The following is a 17759-nucleotide window of genomic DNA, read 5'->3' as shown; positions in this document are numbered from 1 at the left end:
TCGCGCCCGGGGGGCTCCAGGGACCCCGCACTTCCAAAGGGGTGTAGTGGATCCTACCGCAGGAGCTAGAGACACCTCAGCGCGCCCCACTGCTTTCCCTCAGAGATGCGGCGGGTTTGGGGTGAAACAACTTATCCTGAGGGGCACACCTCAAGGCGTGGCTAGAGCTCCGGGGCCGCCCCTCAGCCCAGGCGGAGTGGGAAAGCTAGGGGCCCAGCCCGGCCATGTCCCTGTCGTCGCCGCCACTCGTGATCGTGACAGGAGGCAGGGTGCTGGAAGCCTTCGCAACCCCTGCCTGCGAGGTGACGTTTCTGGAGCCGCTGCTCACGTGACAAGGGCAGCCAATGGGAGGGCAGCGGCCCGCTCACGGCGGGCGGAGGAGGAAGGGGGTGGGGGGAGGGCTAGAGTCGAGGCCGGGGGTGCAGTGGCGCGGGCGCAGCGCGGAGCGGGCCGCGGCTGTTGCGCGTCTCCGGCCTCGGTGCGTGGGGCGGCCATGCCGAATAAAAACAAGAAGGAAAAAGTGAGTCGCTGCGATTGTGCCTGGGTTTGGGCCCTGCGTGGGGAAGCTGTGGGGCCCAGGCCCCGCGGGGAGGAGGGGCTGGGATAGAGCGCTGCAGGGGGCGGCAGTGGCCAGCGTAGCCCACCGCTGAGGAGGGCGGCGGGGCTCTCTTTGCCGCTGGAGAGAACCGGGCGATGAGCCGCCCCGTCCCCTCACTGTTGTATGCCGACCCCCTGACTTCCCCCGGGAACCAGGCGCTGGGGAGGGGGTAGCTCCCGGTGAGGCCTAGTCTGGGGTATGCCGTGGCCGCCGGGGAAAGGGGAGTCCCGGTGTTGTCTTGCCGGGTCCCTGGGGTCTGCCCTGCAAAATGCGGGAGCGGAGCCCACGAAGGCCGGGCGCGGAGTTGGGTGCAGCTGGAGGGAGGGGGTCAGTTGAGAGAGGCCGTGGTTTTGGCGTGCGGGGGAGTGCTGGAGGGAGGGGAGGGAAAACGTGTGCTCCGCCGTACCTAGCAGGAGGCTGAACCTGGTACGGGGGGTCCTCAGCTCGGGTTAGGCCGCCTGTGTTTCGGGGTGCAGGGGCGTTTTTCATGGCGGTACGGTAGGGCTGAGGGTGGAGGATGCCCCACAACAGCTTTCCCGGTCCCCGTCCCGGGAAATTTAACAGCTGCGTGGCTGTGGCTGTAGCTGAAGTTGTGCTTGGGGGATCACCGTGAGCACTCAAGGAGCACTAATCGCCACTCGAAATCTTTTCACCTCCTTTGCCTGAGAGTGGGAGAGAATCTAGCTTTGGCCCTGCGTTGCCTCCGTTTTCCCCAGTACTCCCGGGATTGACTTTTCTGGCAGTCACGAAAGGATCTTGCACAAGTAATGGTTGCAGAAAACTTCAAAATCCAAGAGCAAGTTAACTGTACTGCCTTTAATGTGACAGACAATTAGCCATATGAGTGGAAGTCAGAAACAGTGAAGTATTACGATCTGCCTCATCCAGCTGATCTCCCTCTAGATCTTCTATTTTCAGTTGACTTCTGCTTGTCTTTTAGTTTTTCAGCATTTTAAAATTAGATGTAGGGAGCTTGGGTGTTACAGTTTATGGTGGTTGGTTTAACTTTTTCTCAATATTCTTGCCACCCTTGGTAGTAAAAACATTGAAACTTTACTTTCTGAGGATAATGAATCTCAAAAATATGCTTTGGGTAAAGGGTGCAAATTAAATATAATGCTGGGAGGGAGAAATTTGAATTGTGGCCCTGAGCCTATACTAGACTCTAGCCCCTAGAACAGACAAATAATGAAATGTAAAACTTGCCCTGATGCTTGTTTCAAAGCTAAACTAAATATAAATATTCTTGAAGTTAAAAAACAAAGACAGTAAGGGTAGGTTCTTAGGCATTGAATTTGTCCATGCCTACTTATCTGTGTGAAAGCTTTTCTTTTTGTACCTCATTGATTAATTTTGAGGCATAAATGAAATTCCAAAACCTTCCTGCAGATGCAAAATCTTTAAAGCAACTTTATAGAAATTGATAGTTCAGTATTTAGAACTTCCAATAACACCGTATAATTTTAGTCCTATCAATTTTGGTATTTTTAGAGGGTGTCTAAAAAAAAAACTAATTTCTTAGCTTGAAAAATCTGCCTAGATCTTTTCTTCAAAATAAGTGTGACTGAAAACTTTTTTTTTTAAAGGAACCTGCAAAATCAGTCAAGAGTGGAAAAAGTGGCAAAGATGGACAAGATAACCAAGAGCATGAGGTAAGTATGACTAAAATATGTAAGTTTTTTTTCCAGGTAAATTTGTCATTGCTTCTGAAAAGTGTTCTGAATTTTTCTAGGTGTTTGTAATTTTGACATGACAGGTGGTTTTTAATGGAAAGTGATTGTTGGAACTACTGCTCTGGCATTTGACCAAAAATTCAGAGAACATGCTCTTGAGGAAGTTAATTTTATTTAGACTAAATACTTGCTTGCTGCAGCCTTAAATACTCATGTTTTTTTTTGGTTAAGCCATACATCCATTTTACTTTTCTAGTCTTATTGTGAGGTTTGAGGCTTGTCTACTAGTTGCCTATTGCAGTTTTTAGCATTCTTTGTAATTCACAGTGCTCTCTTCTCAAACTGTCAATGTTGGCATGTCAGTTAAAGTGTCAGTAGCCTGTTTTATTGTTAGGAGACCTTAGGTTTAATTAAAGGCTGCCAGTTGTTTTGTTGTTTGATTTGTTTTTATGGGTACACAGTGGAGTTTGTTTGGAGTTCAGTTGTTGATGCTGATAATTTCTTTTTGTTTTTTTTTTTTCTCTGCTCTCTGTTTTGCTCACCAGCAAGATGCAGTGACTTGAAAAAGGTCTATTAAGTTGTTATTCACTCCTTTTCCCACATTAATCCAGAAACTTGGAATTAATAAGTTCAAACTTAAACAGGGGAAGTTTAGGTTAGATATAAGGAAGAAGTTCTGTGCTGTGAGGATGGTGAGGCACTGGAATGGGTTGCCCAAGGAAGTTGTGAATGCTCCATCCCTGGTGGTGTTCAAGGCCAGGTTGGACAGAGCCTTAGGTGACATGGTTTAGTGGGAGGTGTCCTTACCCATGGCAGGGGTGTTGGACTAGATGATCTTTAGTTCCTTTCCAGCCCAAACTATTATATGATTCTATAATATGTTGTAGTGTACATGCATTTTTCTTTTTCAGTTATTCTTCCTAATAGAATTCCCAGTGGAAACTACAGTTTACTTATCTATGATGCTTAATCATATGTGAATAGGAGCAGAAAGGGAAAGAGACTGGGAATTTGGTGTTGGGACCTATCTTTGTTGGCAACATGGCAGTGGGATTGAGGCACCCTCAGCAAGCTGATAACACTAAGCTATGGGGTTCAGTTGATAACACTGGAAGGAAGGAATGCCATCCAGAGGAACCTTGACACACTTGACAGGTGGGCAAATGTCAACCTTATGAAGTTCAGTGTAGCGAAGTGCAAGGTCCTACACCTGTGTCAGGGTAATCCCAGTCACAGCTACAGGCTGGGCAGATTAGTGATTCAGAGCAGCCGTGTGGAGAAGGACTTGGGGGTGGTGGTCAATGAGAAAATTGACATGAGCTGGCAGTGTGCGCTTGCAGCCCAGAAAGCCAACTGTATCCTGGGCTGCATCAAAAGGAGCATGACCAGCAGGTCGAAGGAGGTGATCCTGTCCCTTTATTCTGCTCTCCTGAGACCCCACTTGTAGTACTGTGTGCAGTTCTGGTGTCCCCAGCATAAGAAGGACATAGAGCTGTCAGAGCAAGTCCAGAGGAGAGCCGCAAGGATGATAAGGGATTTGGAGCACCTCCCGTACGAAGACAGGCTGAGAAAGTTGGGGCTGTTCAACCTGGAGAAGGCTGCGTGGAGACCCCATAGCCGCCTTCCAGTATCTGAAGGGGGCCTACAAGGATGCTGGAGAGGGACTCTCATCAGGGACTTTAGCATCGGAACAAGGGATGATGGGTCTAAAACAGGGGAAGTTTAGATTAGATAGAAGGAAGTTCTTTACTGTGAGGGTAGTGAGGCTCTAGAACAGGTTGCCCAAAGAAGTGAAAATGCTCCATCCCTGGCAGTGTTCAAAACCAGGTTGGACAGAGTGACACAGTCTAGGGTGAAGCATTCCTGCCCATGGCAGGGAGGTTGGAATTAGATAATCTTAAGGTCCTTTCTAACCCTAACCATTCTATGAATGTGACTGGCACATATAGTATGATTGCCATTCCCAGTGGGCATTATTTAGTCTCCATACAATTTGGAACACCTCAGTGCTTGACTCATTAACTTAATTAATAGAGTAATTGCACACAAATAGTAATGTAGACTTTACATTATAATGTGGCTGGCTGTAATCATGATGTATGTTAGCTGGTGCTTATGTGAGCGGAAAGGAGATTATTTTTTAACATAGCGAAGACTAGTAAATATGGAAATATGCTGGAACATGTTTTTAATATGTTTTTAGGCCTTTTTCTTTGAAGAAGATTGTCTTACTGTTTCCTTGTACATGTGTTTTAACATGGCTTTTTAAAAATCCTTCTAGGATATGAGTTGATTTGGAAATATGCTGGTTCACTTTTTCTCCTTTTTTTTTAAAGTGTGTTTAATGCATATGCATTTAATGTAGCTGGAAGATTGTAAAGACTGGAAACTGCTGTTCAGAGAACAGGGACAGCATAAGCAGCAGCAGCCCACAAATAATTTATTTATAGACACTTCTATAGCACTTAACTGAATTAATGATGCTAGAATGACTTCTATGGATAAAAAAGTAATATTTACAAAAATTAACAAGTGTGTGTTTCTGTCTTGCAGTCAGGGGAAAAAAAGATGTTAGTTGACTTAAGCTGTACAACAGGTCTGGAAAGGGATTGAAATTATTCCCAGTATGCTAGGTCATGGATGCCCATGCTGGAAGTTGGTGAAAATGACTTGTCGCAGTTTGAAAACTACAGTAGAACCCCATGAGCATGTACAGAGGTACTAAACTGTAGCTGAAGCATGCACCTACTGAAGTAAATGCCTCTTCATTTAAATCTCAAGGAATGCTATTGTAATTGTGTTTGAAAGCAAGGTCTGTCTTGCCTATTTTCCTGTCTCTAGTATTCCCACCAAGCAGATGTTTACAGGAAAGAATGCATGATTCTTCTTGCATTACCTATGTGTTGGTTCCTTGATGTAATACCAAAAGAGCCATGCTACATATGAAGCAACGTGAACCTCTCATATTTGCTGTGTGGTCAATAGCTGATACTTGAGAGATTCAGAAACACAGGAGATACAAGGTCTTCTGTCCTGGTATTTTTTTCTCCAAGCCAGTGTATGGCATACAAGGTTGCTTAGCTGAGTTGTTGGGTAAAATTTCTTTCCTGTTGTTAATGATTTAATTGAAGTTTTTTTATAGTGGCACCTTTAGATGGTTCTTCTTATTTTATTTTTTCCCAAGCCCTGCTTAATCTCCCCTAGGTGGAAGGCTTTCCATCACTTTGTCTGTTTCTTTCTCTGTTTCCATGTTTAATCTCTTTTTTGACAGAGGTACCAAAAATGCACAGTATGTATAAAGTGAGAGTACCTTGTCATTCTGTACCCTAATGCAATCATTCCAGTTTCCAGTTGCACATACTGTTCACTTTTACAACACTTAAATGGAAACTAAATCATATTTGCTCTTTTTAACTTCAGTTGTAACCTGTTAGTAAACATAAATCAGATTATATAGTTGCCAGAGTAATTGAATCTCTCTAACATCTTACTTCAGTAGCTAGTCCAGGATATTAAGTGTCCTCAGGTTGTGGACAAAGAGTTACTCTGTTGTATATGGGTGTGTTGTTTTTTTTTTTTTTCCCTGTGGGGAAAAACCTGTGTCTATTCTGGTAAAATACTTGGGAGAGAGGGGTTTACCAGTGCCTCAAACCTATACTCAATTGAAAAGAAAAAAACAAAACCCAAATAACACTAAAAAATGCCCGGGTGCGGGGATTGGCTATGCCAACACTTAATATCTTGTGGACATACGTGTTCCCTGTGACCTAACCAGCTTTTGGAGAAGTTACTTGCCTCAGGAATAAGCATTGTTGTAGGATATTGTTTTGTCATAGGGGTGTGGAGGTCTCCTTTTGAATTAAGGGAAAAATAACCTACGGTCAGTCTTACTTCTTTAGGAAGGGGTGGCTTGGTAATAGCTAATGATCATTGCAAAGCATTACCTTTTTCTCTCTCTAGAAAAAAACTAATACTTCTAAAAATTCAAATACTATATTTTAACAGTAGAATATAGCCACAGGGGAAGGATGCTAAAACTTTAACCCTGTATACTCTTACTTCTATCTGTTTTGCCTGTGGGAACGTATGTGCTAAAACTTGTGGGTTTTGCCAGTTGCTGAAATAGTCTAGAAGCATTTGTATATTTCAATGTTGAGGTTGACCTGGGGGATGAAAGGGTCAGAAGTAATTGGTAACCTTTCATGCATGGCACTAGTAGGTGACTGGGAATGATAACATCTTCTAGATCAAGCTGGACTGGCTTAAGAAGTCATGAAACTTAAAATTTTCCTAATTTTGATTCTGGGTACTGAATATTCTGTAGAAGGGAAAGACAACTTTTTGATTCTTAAGAAAGTATTGGCTTGGTGACTTCTGACAAACAAGAACAGAATTAATAGCTCCTCAAGTTTTTCTGCTATGCAGGAGAACAAATAGAAGACTAATGTAGTTTGAGGAGCATGTGCATGTTTGTGTGTGCTGTCACATAGTGTTCATGTGCTGCCCAGGTTGATTCTTGCTACTTCAAAGCTGTTTGTTTTAATACAGACAAATCAAAATATAATAAAATACAGACTGCATTGGCCAGTTTTCATGATGTGCAAGAAATGGCTTGATTTATTGGCAGCAAGTGTGGCTAATGTTGGACTATAATCACTGTTGAAACCAATTAAAAAAAAAAATGAAAAAAGCTTTGTAAGTACTCATCTATGCCCAGTCCTACCACTGTGTTGCAGACATCACTTTTCAATAGGTTTATTAAACACTGGTAATAGCTTCCAGTGCAGCAGTTTCATCAGGCATTGTTTTTGAAGGTTTTTCGTTCCTGCTTTGTAAAGTTGTTGGTTTTTTTTTTTTATTTAAAAGTTGTTTTGTGAAGCTGTTCAGCATTGTGGTAACACTTTTTCAGGAATAATAACAAAATTATAGAAATATTTCTTTAATGGGCCAACAGGAAAAGTAAAGATTTTCTGAAAGAACTTCGAAAGTTCTGAAAGAACTATGAGAGGTGGCTGCCCAGTTTTTTTTGATCCTTTCCTGTGTTAGCTAGCACACAGGGGGGGAGGACCATGAGTATTCTAATTACTTTTGTTACTGATTCCTGACTATGTGTACATGTGTAATTGCCACTTTCCTTAAAAATGATGAATATAAAAAGGATGGGGACTAGAAGTGGCATTGATGGTTTTGTGTGGGTTTCTTAGCAGAGATCATATGTAGAAGTACCCTTATGTTTTTCTACTTCAGAATTTTTAAAGTTATACATGAAAGTCTTAGCGCAACTAAGTACTTATTAAGCAACTCATTAGAGACAACAGCAGAGGATCTTGAGGTTTGGGAGTCAAGGAGGGAGAACACTGTTCCAAAAGTTCTGGCATTGCTTTTCCCCTTTCTTGTTCAAATGTGTTGGGACTGGGACTGCTCCTAAATAATTTCTAGAAAAACCTTCTTGCTACAGAACATTCTTTCAATCAGCTGAGATAATCCTGTTTTAATTGCTTAGTATGATAATTTGTACCTGCATGTGATTCAGTGTATAATATTTATTGTCACTTGTAAAAAGCAGCTGTCATGTAAGCTCTTTTCAACTTCTGTTAGATGGGCAATCTCTGTCACTCAGTGGCACGGTATTTGTGGATAAACTAAGTTCAGTGTCTTTGAGGTATAAAATTCTTCTGTATTTGTTGTTCTTCGTAGAAGCAGATGTCTTTTTACAAGGATATATTTAGCATAGATTGGATTTATCTCTCTTAATGCCTAACACTACGAATTTATTTATAATATAACATAAAGCAGTGTTTTAAGGGGGTTGGTAGTACTCCCTATCATACTGTAAGTTCGATGCCATTCATACAGTCATTGTGATCAGGAATGGCTGATAGCCTGTAATAAAGCATCCCCATATCCCCAAGTTTTCAGTGGACTGAATCAATAAGCTATATTTGTAGTGCCTAACAAACCTACCTGTACCCTAACTGTTTCTTCAGTATGTATTCAGTAATGTATTATTAGGTGACCCTGCCTTAGCAGGGGGGGTTGGACTAGATGATTTCCAGAGGTCCCTTCCAGCCCTAATGATTGTCATATATCCCAGCTGGACTGGCAGATGGTATAGCCAGTGTCTTCTTGAGTCAGTCCCATGCAGTAGATAAAATTGATTTGAAAGTCACTGTTCTTTCATTTGGAAGAAGAGAGATACTAATAATGAAATAAATTTGAAACTTGAGCATCTAGTTCTCTCAAGTTTGAATCACAGAAGGGCTATAAATGAGCAGTGCTAGACCTTCTGTTTTATGAAGCTTTCTAGTGCTTGTGATTTTACCCCTAACATTAGCAAAACAGGATTTTAAACCAAAAGTGCACAGAAAATCAGGATGGATTTTCTCTTCTATTGGCCCTGTAAATAAAGTCTCTGAGCCCTCAGGATGGTTTGTTTTGTTTTTGTTTTTCTCTAAATTGGTATGCCAGCTTCTTAAAAAAATGGTTTGAAAGCTAATTTTTGTTCATGACTTACATTTCTGTTTTTCTTTCCTAGAGATTTTTTGAATGGGTTGATATAACCATTAAAAAATACTTCTGTGTAGCAAATGAATACACTCTTAATACTAAATGAGGTGCTGTTTGCTGACTAGAAAGATGTACTTTGTGTTATGCTTTAAAGCAGCTGTGCAATTAGTTTGTTTTTAACTTTTGTAATTTTCTATTTTTAATGACATCTTGTTGTTTTGTTTTGGCAATTGGAATTTCCTTCTGCATCCAAAGCAAATATACATTAATACTGAATAGTGAAAGAGGTTATCTTAACAATGCTTGTTATGTAACTTTAATATTATGCTTTTAAAACTAATGAATTGATAAAGTGTACCAAACACTGCTGTAAACAAATATTTCTTTATCTAAAAGGAGATGCTTCTGAAAACAGGATCCTATGTGCTGCTAGCTCTTACAGAAGGCTGACAACTACTTCTGTAACACCATGTGTGAGGACTTCATTTGTGGTTTGTTTCAGTACTTGCTCTCCTCTATTTTTGCTAGTCATGCCTTTAAACTCGCTGAATCCATCCTGAATGGAAACACAGCAAAGAAGGCAAAGGCCTTCATTGGGTGAAGTGGCCTTCAAAAATGGATATTGGCATCTTGTAAACTGAAAACATAATTTTCATTCTTTGTTTCAAATTGTTTATCTTAAGCTTTTTCATAAGAGCTAGCACCTACTAAAACTCTGGGAGGGAAGAAGTGTTAAGTCTGTATTACACATATGCATTAATGATTAATATAGTTATTTCACAGAAAATATAAATAGTAAGAAAATGAGGTAGCCATTGAATGCTACCCATATGTTCATAGACTTCACAAATATTAAATCTTGTGAATGTTTCTTCCTCTCCATTTCATTTGAAGTGAGAATAAATCTGTAATTCTACATGTGGGAAGGTAGGCTTTGGCTTTCTGGTTTGTGTCTTGGCTTCAGATGTATCAGTTAATTTTCTTCTTGGTACAGTGCTGTGTTTTGGCTTCAGTCTGAGAACAGTGCTGGTAACATGCTGATGTTTTAGTTGTTGCTAAGTAAATGCTTACCCTGATCAAGGACTTCTCAGTCTTTTGTGCTCTGCCAGTGAGAAGGGGCACAGAAAGCCGGGATGAAGCAGAGAAAGGACACCTGACCCAAACTAGCCAAAGGGGTATTCCAGTCCATAGCATGTCATGCCCACTATATAAACTGGGGGAAGTTACCCTGGAGGGACCGATTGCTGCTCAGGTTGGGCTGAGTATTGGTCAGCAGGTGGTGAGCGAGTGTCTTGTGCATCACTTGTGTTTTCTGAGCTTTCATTTCTTCTTTTGTTTTGTATTATCATTATTGGTATTCTTTCTACTATCACTATATTTTGCTTTATTTTAGTTGTTAGCAAGGGGGTTAGAACTAGATGATCTTAAGGTCTTTTCCATCCCTAACTATTCTATGATTAAACTGTTTTTTATCTCAACCTGTGCGGTTTACATTCTTCCAGTTCTCCTCCCCATCCTGCCTCGGAGAGAAGGGATAGAGAGGTGCGCAAATGGCTGCATGGTGCTGAGTTACCAGCTGGGTCTAAAGCATGACGGTTCCCCTCATCCTCCAGCCCCCAGGTGCTGAGGGCCAATAAAAAAATAAAATCTAGGAAAAAACATAGTGCCCCATTCCTGAATATCCTTCTTAAAAGACAACTGCCAAATGCTATAATTTGCTGCACCTTTATAGTGACTATAATTTAATATGCTTCTTTCTCATTGCTCAGTTTAGCAGTCTGAAGTCCTGAAAAGTAAACTTTTCTAGTGACATTTAAAATCAATGCATGATGAGAGCTGGAGATTAAATGATGTAGTGTAACACTTCTTTAGAAGTGGGCAAGGTTGTGACTGTTGTGCTAAACTGGCCAAGAACTTGTCAGGGTCTGTGACTCTCTTACATAGCATCTAATAGAAATATCAAATTGGTGGTTAGGGGGCAAAGCAAAACATATTTCAGTATGAGTATGTGAGGTGAGAAACTAGTACGAATGGTTCAGGGAGCACACGAATACAGACATCAGTGATAAAACCACATATGTAGTAGCCTTAGCTCATCAGCAGCTTTATATAAGTAAAATTTACAGTAGAGTATAGGAATTGGGGCTTAAAGTAAGTGAGATGAGTTTGTGTGTGTTTTCCTTCAGCTGTGGGAACCTTACATACATATATGTTGTGTGTGTACACACAGAAGCACAAAGTTAATTTTTGTTGATTTAGAGGGTTGGGGATTTTTTTTTGGTTTTTTTTTTTGTGTGGGATTTTGTGTGTGTGTGGTTTTTGGTTGTTTTTTGGGTTTTTTGTTTTGCTTTGTTTTTAAGTAAGAGGGTGGTTTAGGCTGATCAGAGAATTTAAAAATGAAAGTCAAGCAAAAGTAATTTAAGTCAGGATATCATTTATTCAGGTTCTTCATCCTGGTATTTATATAAAAGTTTTGAAACAATACTTAGGTCATTATCTGGTTTAATCATATTTAATTAGCTAACTGATGATTGCAGGTAACAAATTTTACTTTTTAGGGGGCATTTGTTTTTTTAAAGCCTCAAAGCTTTAGGGTGCAGCTCTTGCTATCTTACCAAGTAAAAACTTAAGTTATGCTGAGACTATCACTGAACTATCCAGTGTATCTCAACCAAGACAATCTTTAGTGATAATAAACAGTCTTGTTAGGAAGGCAGCTGCAAAGATCCTTCTAGCAGGCCAGTCCAGGTATCATCCTAACAAATTACTTTGTTGAGGAAAACCAACAGAAATCTAAATTATGGTCTGTCTGAAACCAACCAAAGCCTTAGCACCATAAACTTCATCTCCAGAGGCTCTTCCTAGGTTGCCTGCCCAATCAATCTGGTGAAACTAGTGAATAATAATGGCATAGTAACAAGAATCTTCATCAAATTGAGAACCTCAGAACCATTTGTCATCCAGATCAGTACCCAGCAAGCATATTGTTTCCCTGTTGGTTTTCACTGGGTTGTTTATGGATTAATGCCCCTTTTTATGTGTCCGGATGATTAAGAATCCACATCAAGCTTTGTATGACTTGTGCCAAGTCTCTGTAGATGGAAAATACTGATGTTAAAGATTTCAGCTTATTGCTAGTTTGCTCCATAGCAAACACTTTACCAGTGACTGGGCACTACTTGCATGAGCTACAATTACTGTAGGCTGTTCGGATAGCTCTGACAATCAATATCTTTAATACCAAAATAACAAGAGTTTAATCTGATGTCCTGTTGGAAGGCATGTTGAACTGGTGGTGTTAACAACACAGCATTGAAATCAGCTGACAAATGTTGTTCTCCTGGTAGTGTGCTGTCTTGAACAACTTGCCTTGGTCCCAGCTACTAATCTAATGCCACCAGCTACCTCCTGAAAGTATGCTGTGGATATATTTACCAGGTTGATGGCTATTGGGCCATATGCCACATACGATCTGTTCCTGTCCCAACCCCCAAAAAAGTAAATGAAGATGTGCAAAGTAGATCACTTTGTGGCTGAGTTCAAGATTCCTGGAGTGTTCAGAGATTTTTCATGCTACTTTGAAGTTACTGCATAGAGGAGAAAACTGCATGGAAGGCTCTTGACTGCTCTCCACCCATTTTGACTTCTTGATTTTTGATTTCAGATCTCAAGAGATTAAATTAAGGTCAACTTTCAGCTTAATTATGTATTAGGCCTCAACCTTTTAGCTAAATTATTTTGGTTACATGCTGGGTCCTCATACAGTTTTGAAAATTAAGTTGTAAATGTCCCTTTCCTGTTTTTCATGTTGTTTGTTTAGTTTCAGTAATTTATTTTTCAGTTTCATTTTAAGTATATTTAAATATAATCCAGAATGGTTTCATAGCCCCTTCTGAAGCTGCCTTGGCAAGAAATGAGCTCTTTTGGGTGCTATATTATCAGACCTCTGTTTAGCTTAATGAAAAAATAAGTCCCTGGTGGCTACTTACTATAGCAAAAGGAAAAGAAGAAAGGGAATGGTTCTGCATTTGTATAAGCAGACTCAGACTAATGATTCTCATAAAAAATATTTTTTCTCTGTGTATGTGCATTTCACAGGGAATCTTGTTCATGTATTAATTGGTACAAGGTTCACCTTTCCAGATTTTGTAGTCCAGAGTTTTTATCAAGTTTCTTGCTGGTACATGGCTTGCTGCTGCCATCCTAGTATGGTGTACACACTGACACTAACTTGAATTCAGTGGTAATACTCGTTAGAGGGAAGAAATCTGCAGATTAGTGTTAGACTAATCTCTGTCAAGAAGCACCCTATGGGGTACTGCCTAGCAGCATGTTTTTTTCAGGCAAAGAGAGAATCTCTCTTGCCCTGTGCTTAGGAGGAGATCTGGTTTTTGTCACTAGTAAGCCATGCGGTTTTTTAAATCTTAAGTAATAGATGCATCCAGGTGATTTTATTGTCATCTTCAAATCCTCACCTGCTCTGACCAGTTTATCTTAGAAAGCGGATGAAAGCTGGCTGCATAGTTACAGAGTTGACCCCACTCTAGGCTTGGCTAGGCTTTTGATTTCTTGGAGCAGAAGGCTTTGTGTGCTTTGGTCTAATTCAGTTATTAGTGAGTGGCTTTGAAAGATAAGGTCAGGCAGAGTTATTCTGGCTGCCTGTATTGGTCAAGGTTGCTTAAATACCTGGTTTTGGAGGAATGTCAGAAACGGAAGAGTAGGGTCTTCTGAAAGACTTGTTGAGGTATATGGGAGGCAGGGTGGACCCTTCATCCAGATCCTAGTATTCTCTCTTGTCCCTTAGATTTCTGGCCAAAAGTAAAAGTTGCCATGTGGGCTGTTTTATCAGTTTAATTCATAAAGAAAACTTGGCTGTAACTGTAGGTATGCTTGGTCTACTCATATCTTTCTTTCCCTGGTCATAAATTTAGTGTTGTGCTCTGATTTCTGTGTGCCCACTTATGAGTCAGGGGTTCAAGGATCTGCCTTTGCTCAAAACAGTGAGGCTAAGACAAGGAAAAGGAATGTACCGTATCCTGCTTAATGGAGGAAGACTCCAGGAAAGAAGGGATGCGAGGACTATCTATCTTGAACTGTTGTGACTGACAAGAAATCTCCCTCTCTCCTCCCTGCTTTTCACTCTCTTTAATTAATTTTAAGCTTATTCAAGGGCACTGAGGAACAGCAACTCTTATTTTTTTCAGTTGTTACAAGCAGAACTTCAGTTAGAGTCACACTGTCCCGTATTGTCTTAATATTTAGAAAACTATGTAAAACTCTAGCTTTTAAAAACTAAATTGATCAGGAAACCAGAGAGTTATGTCTTAATTACGATCTGAAGAAACATGTTCTCAATCTGACAATTTTCAGATTAATTTGTACACATTTTTAGGAGTTTATCAGCATTTTTAGAATTCTGGCTATCAGTATATAAACATTTGGGTATGAAGGAGTTGTTTGACAGAACAAGGGTAAGAACACGTTTTTCCTATTCTAGTAACAAGAAGAGAACTGATTAAAATGTATCTGTAGTTTGACTGTTCCGGTGTCAAATCAGTTGAATTGCTCATTGGTGTAGCAGGGTGTCCATCAGCTATCCTCAGGAATTGTGGTTTCTAAAGTTCATTGGTTTGTTAATGGGAGAAAGAAACTGGGCTTGTGTCTTCAATCTGAATCAATGAGAACTGAGCCTTCATAAAAAGTTATGTTACCTTGAAGTCTTTTAACAAATTAATACACAGAATTGCTAGTCTGAATTTTTCTTTTTAGAAGAGTGGTTAAAATTGCTGAGCTGTGTGGCTTAAGTTGACTTAACACACCATTTCTATCCAAGGGCTGTTGGCTGCAAGCTCTGTAGGCCAGTTGTAGCACAATATTACCACTTGCAGAGGTACTGGGTACAGCTGTGTCATGTAGTATTCAGCAGTAGTGAGCTGGAAACTGTTTTGACAGCTTTCTGGCATCTGCTGGCTGAATGACTGCAGTGTGACTGAAAGGCAGGGATCATCATGGTTGATGGTAAAAAAAGAAGGGAGGAAGTCTGTTTGATAAATTGGCCAGCAGTTCAAGTCTGAATTACTCTGGAGTCATCACTGCTAGGTGGGAAGTTTCCATAGCAACAAAAAGTGCTTTCTTTTGCCATTTCAATTAGAAATGTTACCCATCCTCTTAAATAACCAATTTTGTCTATTTTTAGAATTTATCTGCAGTTAGAATAGTTGTTTCCCAGATGCATGTGTTACCTGAGGATACTGTACTGTGCGCATGTGCGCAGGCACATGTGAGCACTTGTTAATTCAAAATTGAGAATTTTCTTGGGAATAGAGGAAACAGGAAAAGCAGCTTTTCCTGTTCCAAGTAATGAACAAAAAACAGGTGGCAGTGTAAGATAGCCAGTACAGAAAAACGTCCTTAAGCTCAAAACATAACACTGAAAGTACAGAATCCTGTGCATGAATAATGTTTATATTGCATCTTAAATAGTTTAATGCATGGTAAGTTTTACCTCCTAATTTTTAGTGTTGTTTTTCTTTCTGCATAGTCTATTTATATTTTTATTTGGAATGTCAGGTTCTTTTTGTTTGGTGTGGGTTTTTTGTTTGTTTTTGTGGGGGTTTGTTTGTTTGTTTGGGTTTAATTTGAACTAATGGAAAGAATTTACCTTGTAGGCCACTTGTATTTCAGCAAAAAGATTTTAAAGCATTTAGTGTTTGGGATTAAAATGCAAAATAGTATGAAAAATGCAACATAATGAATATTACTTGTACACAAATGCTTTTATCTGCCAATGTATGCCATTTTTACTGAAACAACTACAGACTATTTTTGGTAACTTAAGGCTTCTAGTGTTCAGTGTGTTGTCTCCCCTTACTTGTTCTATAAGGCTGCAAGGGTTTTTGTTATTACAATTTTAAATTCACAAAATGGTCATCTTAAATGTGTTTAATGAAAACTAAATGTTGCTTTTGTATCTATCTTTGATACATTAAGTACTGTGTGTATAATATACAACTGTTAATATGTACTTGAAGCATATGCATTTCTTTCCCAGTTATGCTACTAGAACAAAATTTGAATAAAATTACTGTCTTGGAGACTCTAAAGGTCGATAAATTTTTGTGGTAACATTTCCATGTGCACTGAATGTGTACACTCCCAGACCATATGGAAATTGTTGATGAATAAACTATTCTGGAAATCCTTTTTAGAACACGAAGAAAAGTGGGTTTTGTTGCTTTAGCCATATCCTTATGAAATGCCACTGGTGTTATCTCATGCAGGAATGAAACACTGCTTTGATATCTACTGTACGTAACAAAATTCTAGTTAAATCAATTGAAACTGCCAAAGCAGCAGCATTACAACTTGATTTCCATCCTGAATCCCATTCCCATGTGATTTATCTTTTCTGTTATTGCATGGCACTATCTGAAAAGGAGAACATGGTCTTTCCAAGTGCCAAGGTGTATTTTCAGATGTTTGTACTTCAGTGTAATTTTCAAGTTTTAAGGAAATTATAGTCCTGTAATGGTAGAGTATATGGAGTAAGATTTCCTGCTCAGCTGTTTCTATATTTTTAGTGTAAGGTGCTGCTAAATGTTTTTATCATTCTTGTAAAGAACACTATTAAGTTATTAGTATTTAAAAAGTTAACTATTGCCTACTTTAAACCTGCTTTTCCTATTTCGGAAAAGGAATGAGAAAGGCAGCATGGCAAGTTCTGACGTGATTTTGCTAATGATGCATTTTATTCGGCTTGAGAGCACTGTCAAGTATAGTCTGGGTAATAACAGCAAATTGGAAACCTATAGGTGGGAACCATTTTTCTAGTTTTAAGTTATAAACTTTATACAGAGGTACAATGGCAATCTGTTTAGGATTATTACAGTAAAAGCAACTTGCTCTGAGTAGTCAGTAAACTGCTGCAAACCTTCATGTATGTTTTAGAAGCTACTGAAGCCACTACAATAGTAGGACCTGATTCTTTCAACTTTATATCAAAGCCTGAGTGGCCTAGCTAAGCTTAGGAATCTAGCAGAAAGGCGCAGTACAAGTAAGCAGTGGGAGGTTCACCTGCTGTAAATAGACAAGATCTTGTGATCCATTTAAAGCTGAAGTTAGACAGCTAGATAGCTTGAAGACCTGGGCTTCTCAGGGAAAAGGTGAGAATAGCTTTTCAGTCAGCTGGTAACTTCAAATAAATGGGTTAGTGCATGTAACAAGATTATCTGTTTCCATCTATATGAGGGCTGTGGTACAGAAATTAACACTGAAAAGATGGAACAGAATAGATAGCTATATATTCAGAAGATAAATAGAGCAATTTGATTAAAAGCTTATTTTGCCTCATTTATTACTGTAACTATAATTTTTAGAAGATTTTTCTCTCTAAGTTCAGCTGCAATTAACTGCTTTCATTTCTTTTTTTTAAACAGGTGTCAAACAAAAAATCAAACAGCACTCCTCCCACCGCACAGCTATCTAAAATCAAAGTACCAGCACCACAGACAGTACTGAAGAAAGAAAAGCGGCAGAGTTCTTCAAGGTTTAATGTTAGCAATAACAGGGAGCTTCAGAAACTGCCAGCTTTAAAAGGTATGTGTTTTTAAGTCAGAATGGCTCTTGGGGGGAGGAATCTTGGGTATAAGAGAAGCATCTCAACTATCACACTTGTATCTGGACAGTATACATAATATATCGAGTAGATACATGAAAACTTGCATGTACTTGCATGCTCAAACACTTTTGGTTTGATTTTTCTTTTCTGTCAAATCATATAGGAGGACTTACAATGTGTTGCCCTCTTGGTGATCAGTATATGAAATAGTTCTGTTTCTTCAACCCAGAAATGTCTGTGTGAAAGTATGTTCCCTCATCTTGCATAAAACCAGAGTATTTGCGCTCTCTGTGCAAAGTATTAGTGATCTGTCCTCAGTGCAGCATGCTGAAACACTACTTTGTACTAAAATATTTCTTGGCAT

At 39.7% G+C, this 17759-nt stretch overlaps 1 protein-coding gene across 1 annotated transcript in view; it reads left to right on the top strand.

Annotated features, from left to right (window-relative positions):
- The first annotated feature begins 407 nt into the window (after positions 1 to 407).
- PPP2R5C (protein phosphatase 2 regulatory subunit B'gamma) overlaps positions 408 to 17759 on the top strand; it is a 79956-nt gene continuing 62604 nt past the window's right edge. Inside the window, exons 1-3 of the mRNA XM_005149553.4 lie at positions 408 to 520; positions 2185 to 2250; positions 17214 to 17373. Of these exons, the coding sequence (XP_005149610.2) occupies positions 494 to 520; positions 2185 to 2250; positions 17214 to 17373 (253 nt within the window). The 5' untranslated portion in view covers positions 408 to 493. The remainder of the gene's footprint in view (positions 521 to 2184; positions 2251 to 17213; positions 17374 to 17759) is intronic.

This window comes from Melopsittacus undulatus, chromosome 4 (genome assembly GCF_012275295.1).
Source record: "Melopsittacus undulatus isolate bMelUnd1 chromosome 4, bMelUnd1.mat.Z, whole genome shotgun sequence".
Taxonomy (NCBI): Eukaryota; Metazoa; Chordata; class Aves; order Psittaciformes; family Psittaculidae; genus Melopsittacus; species Melopsittacus undulatus.
Note: the sequence above shows the minus strand (reverse complement) of the source record. Positions and strands in the feature narration are given on the sequence as shown.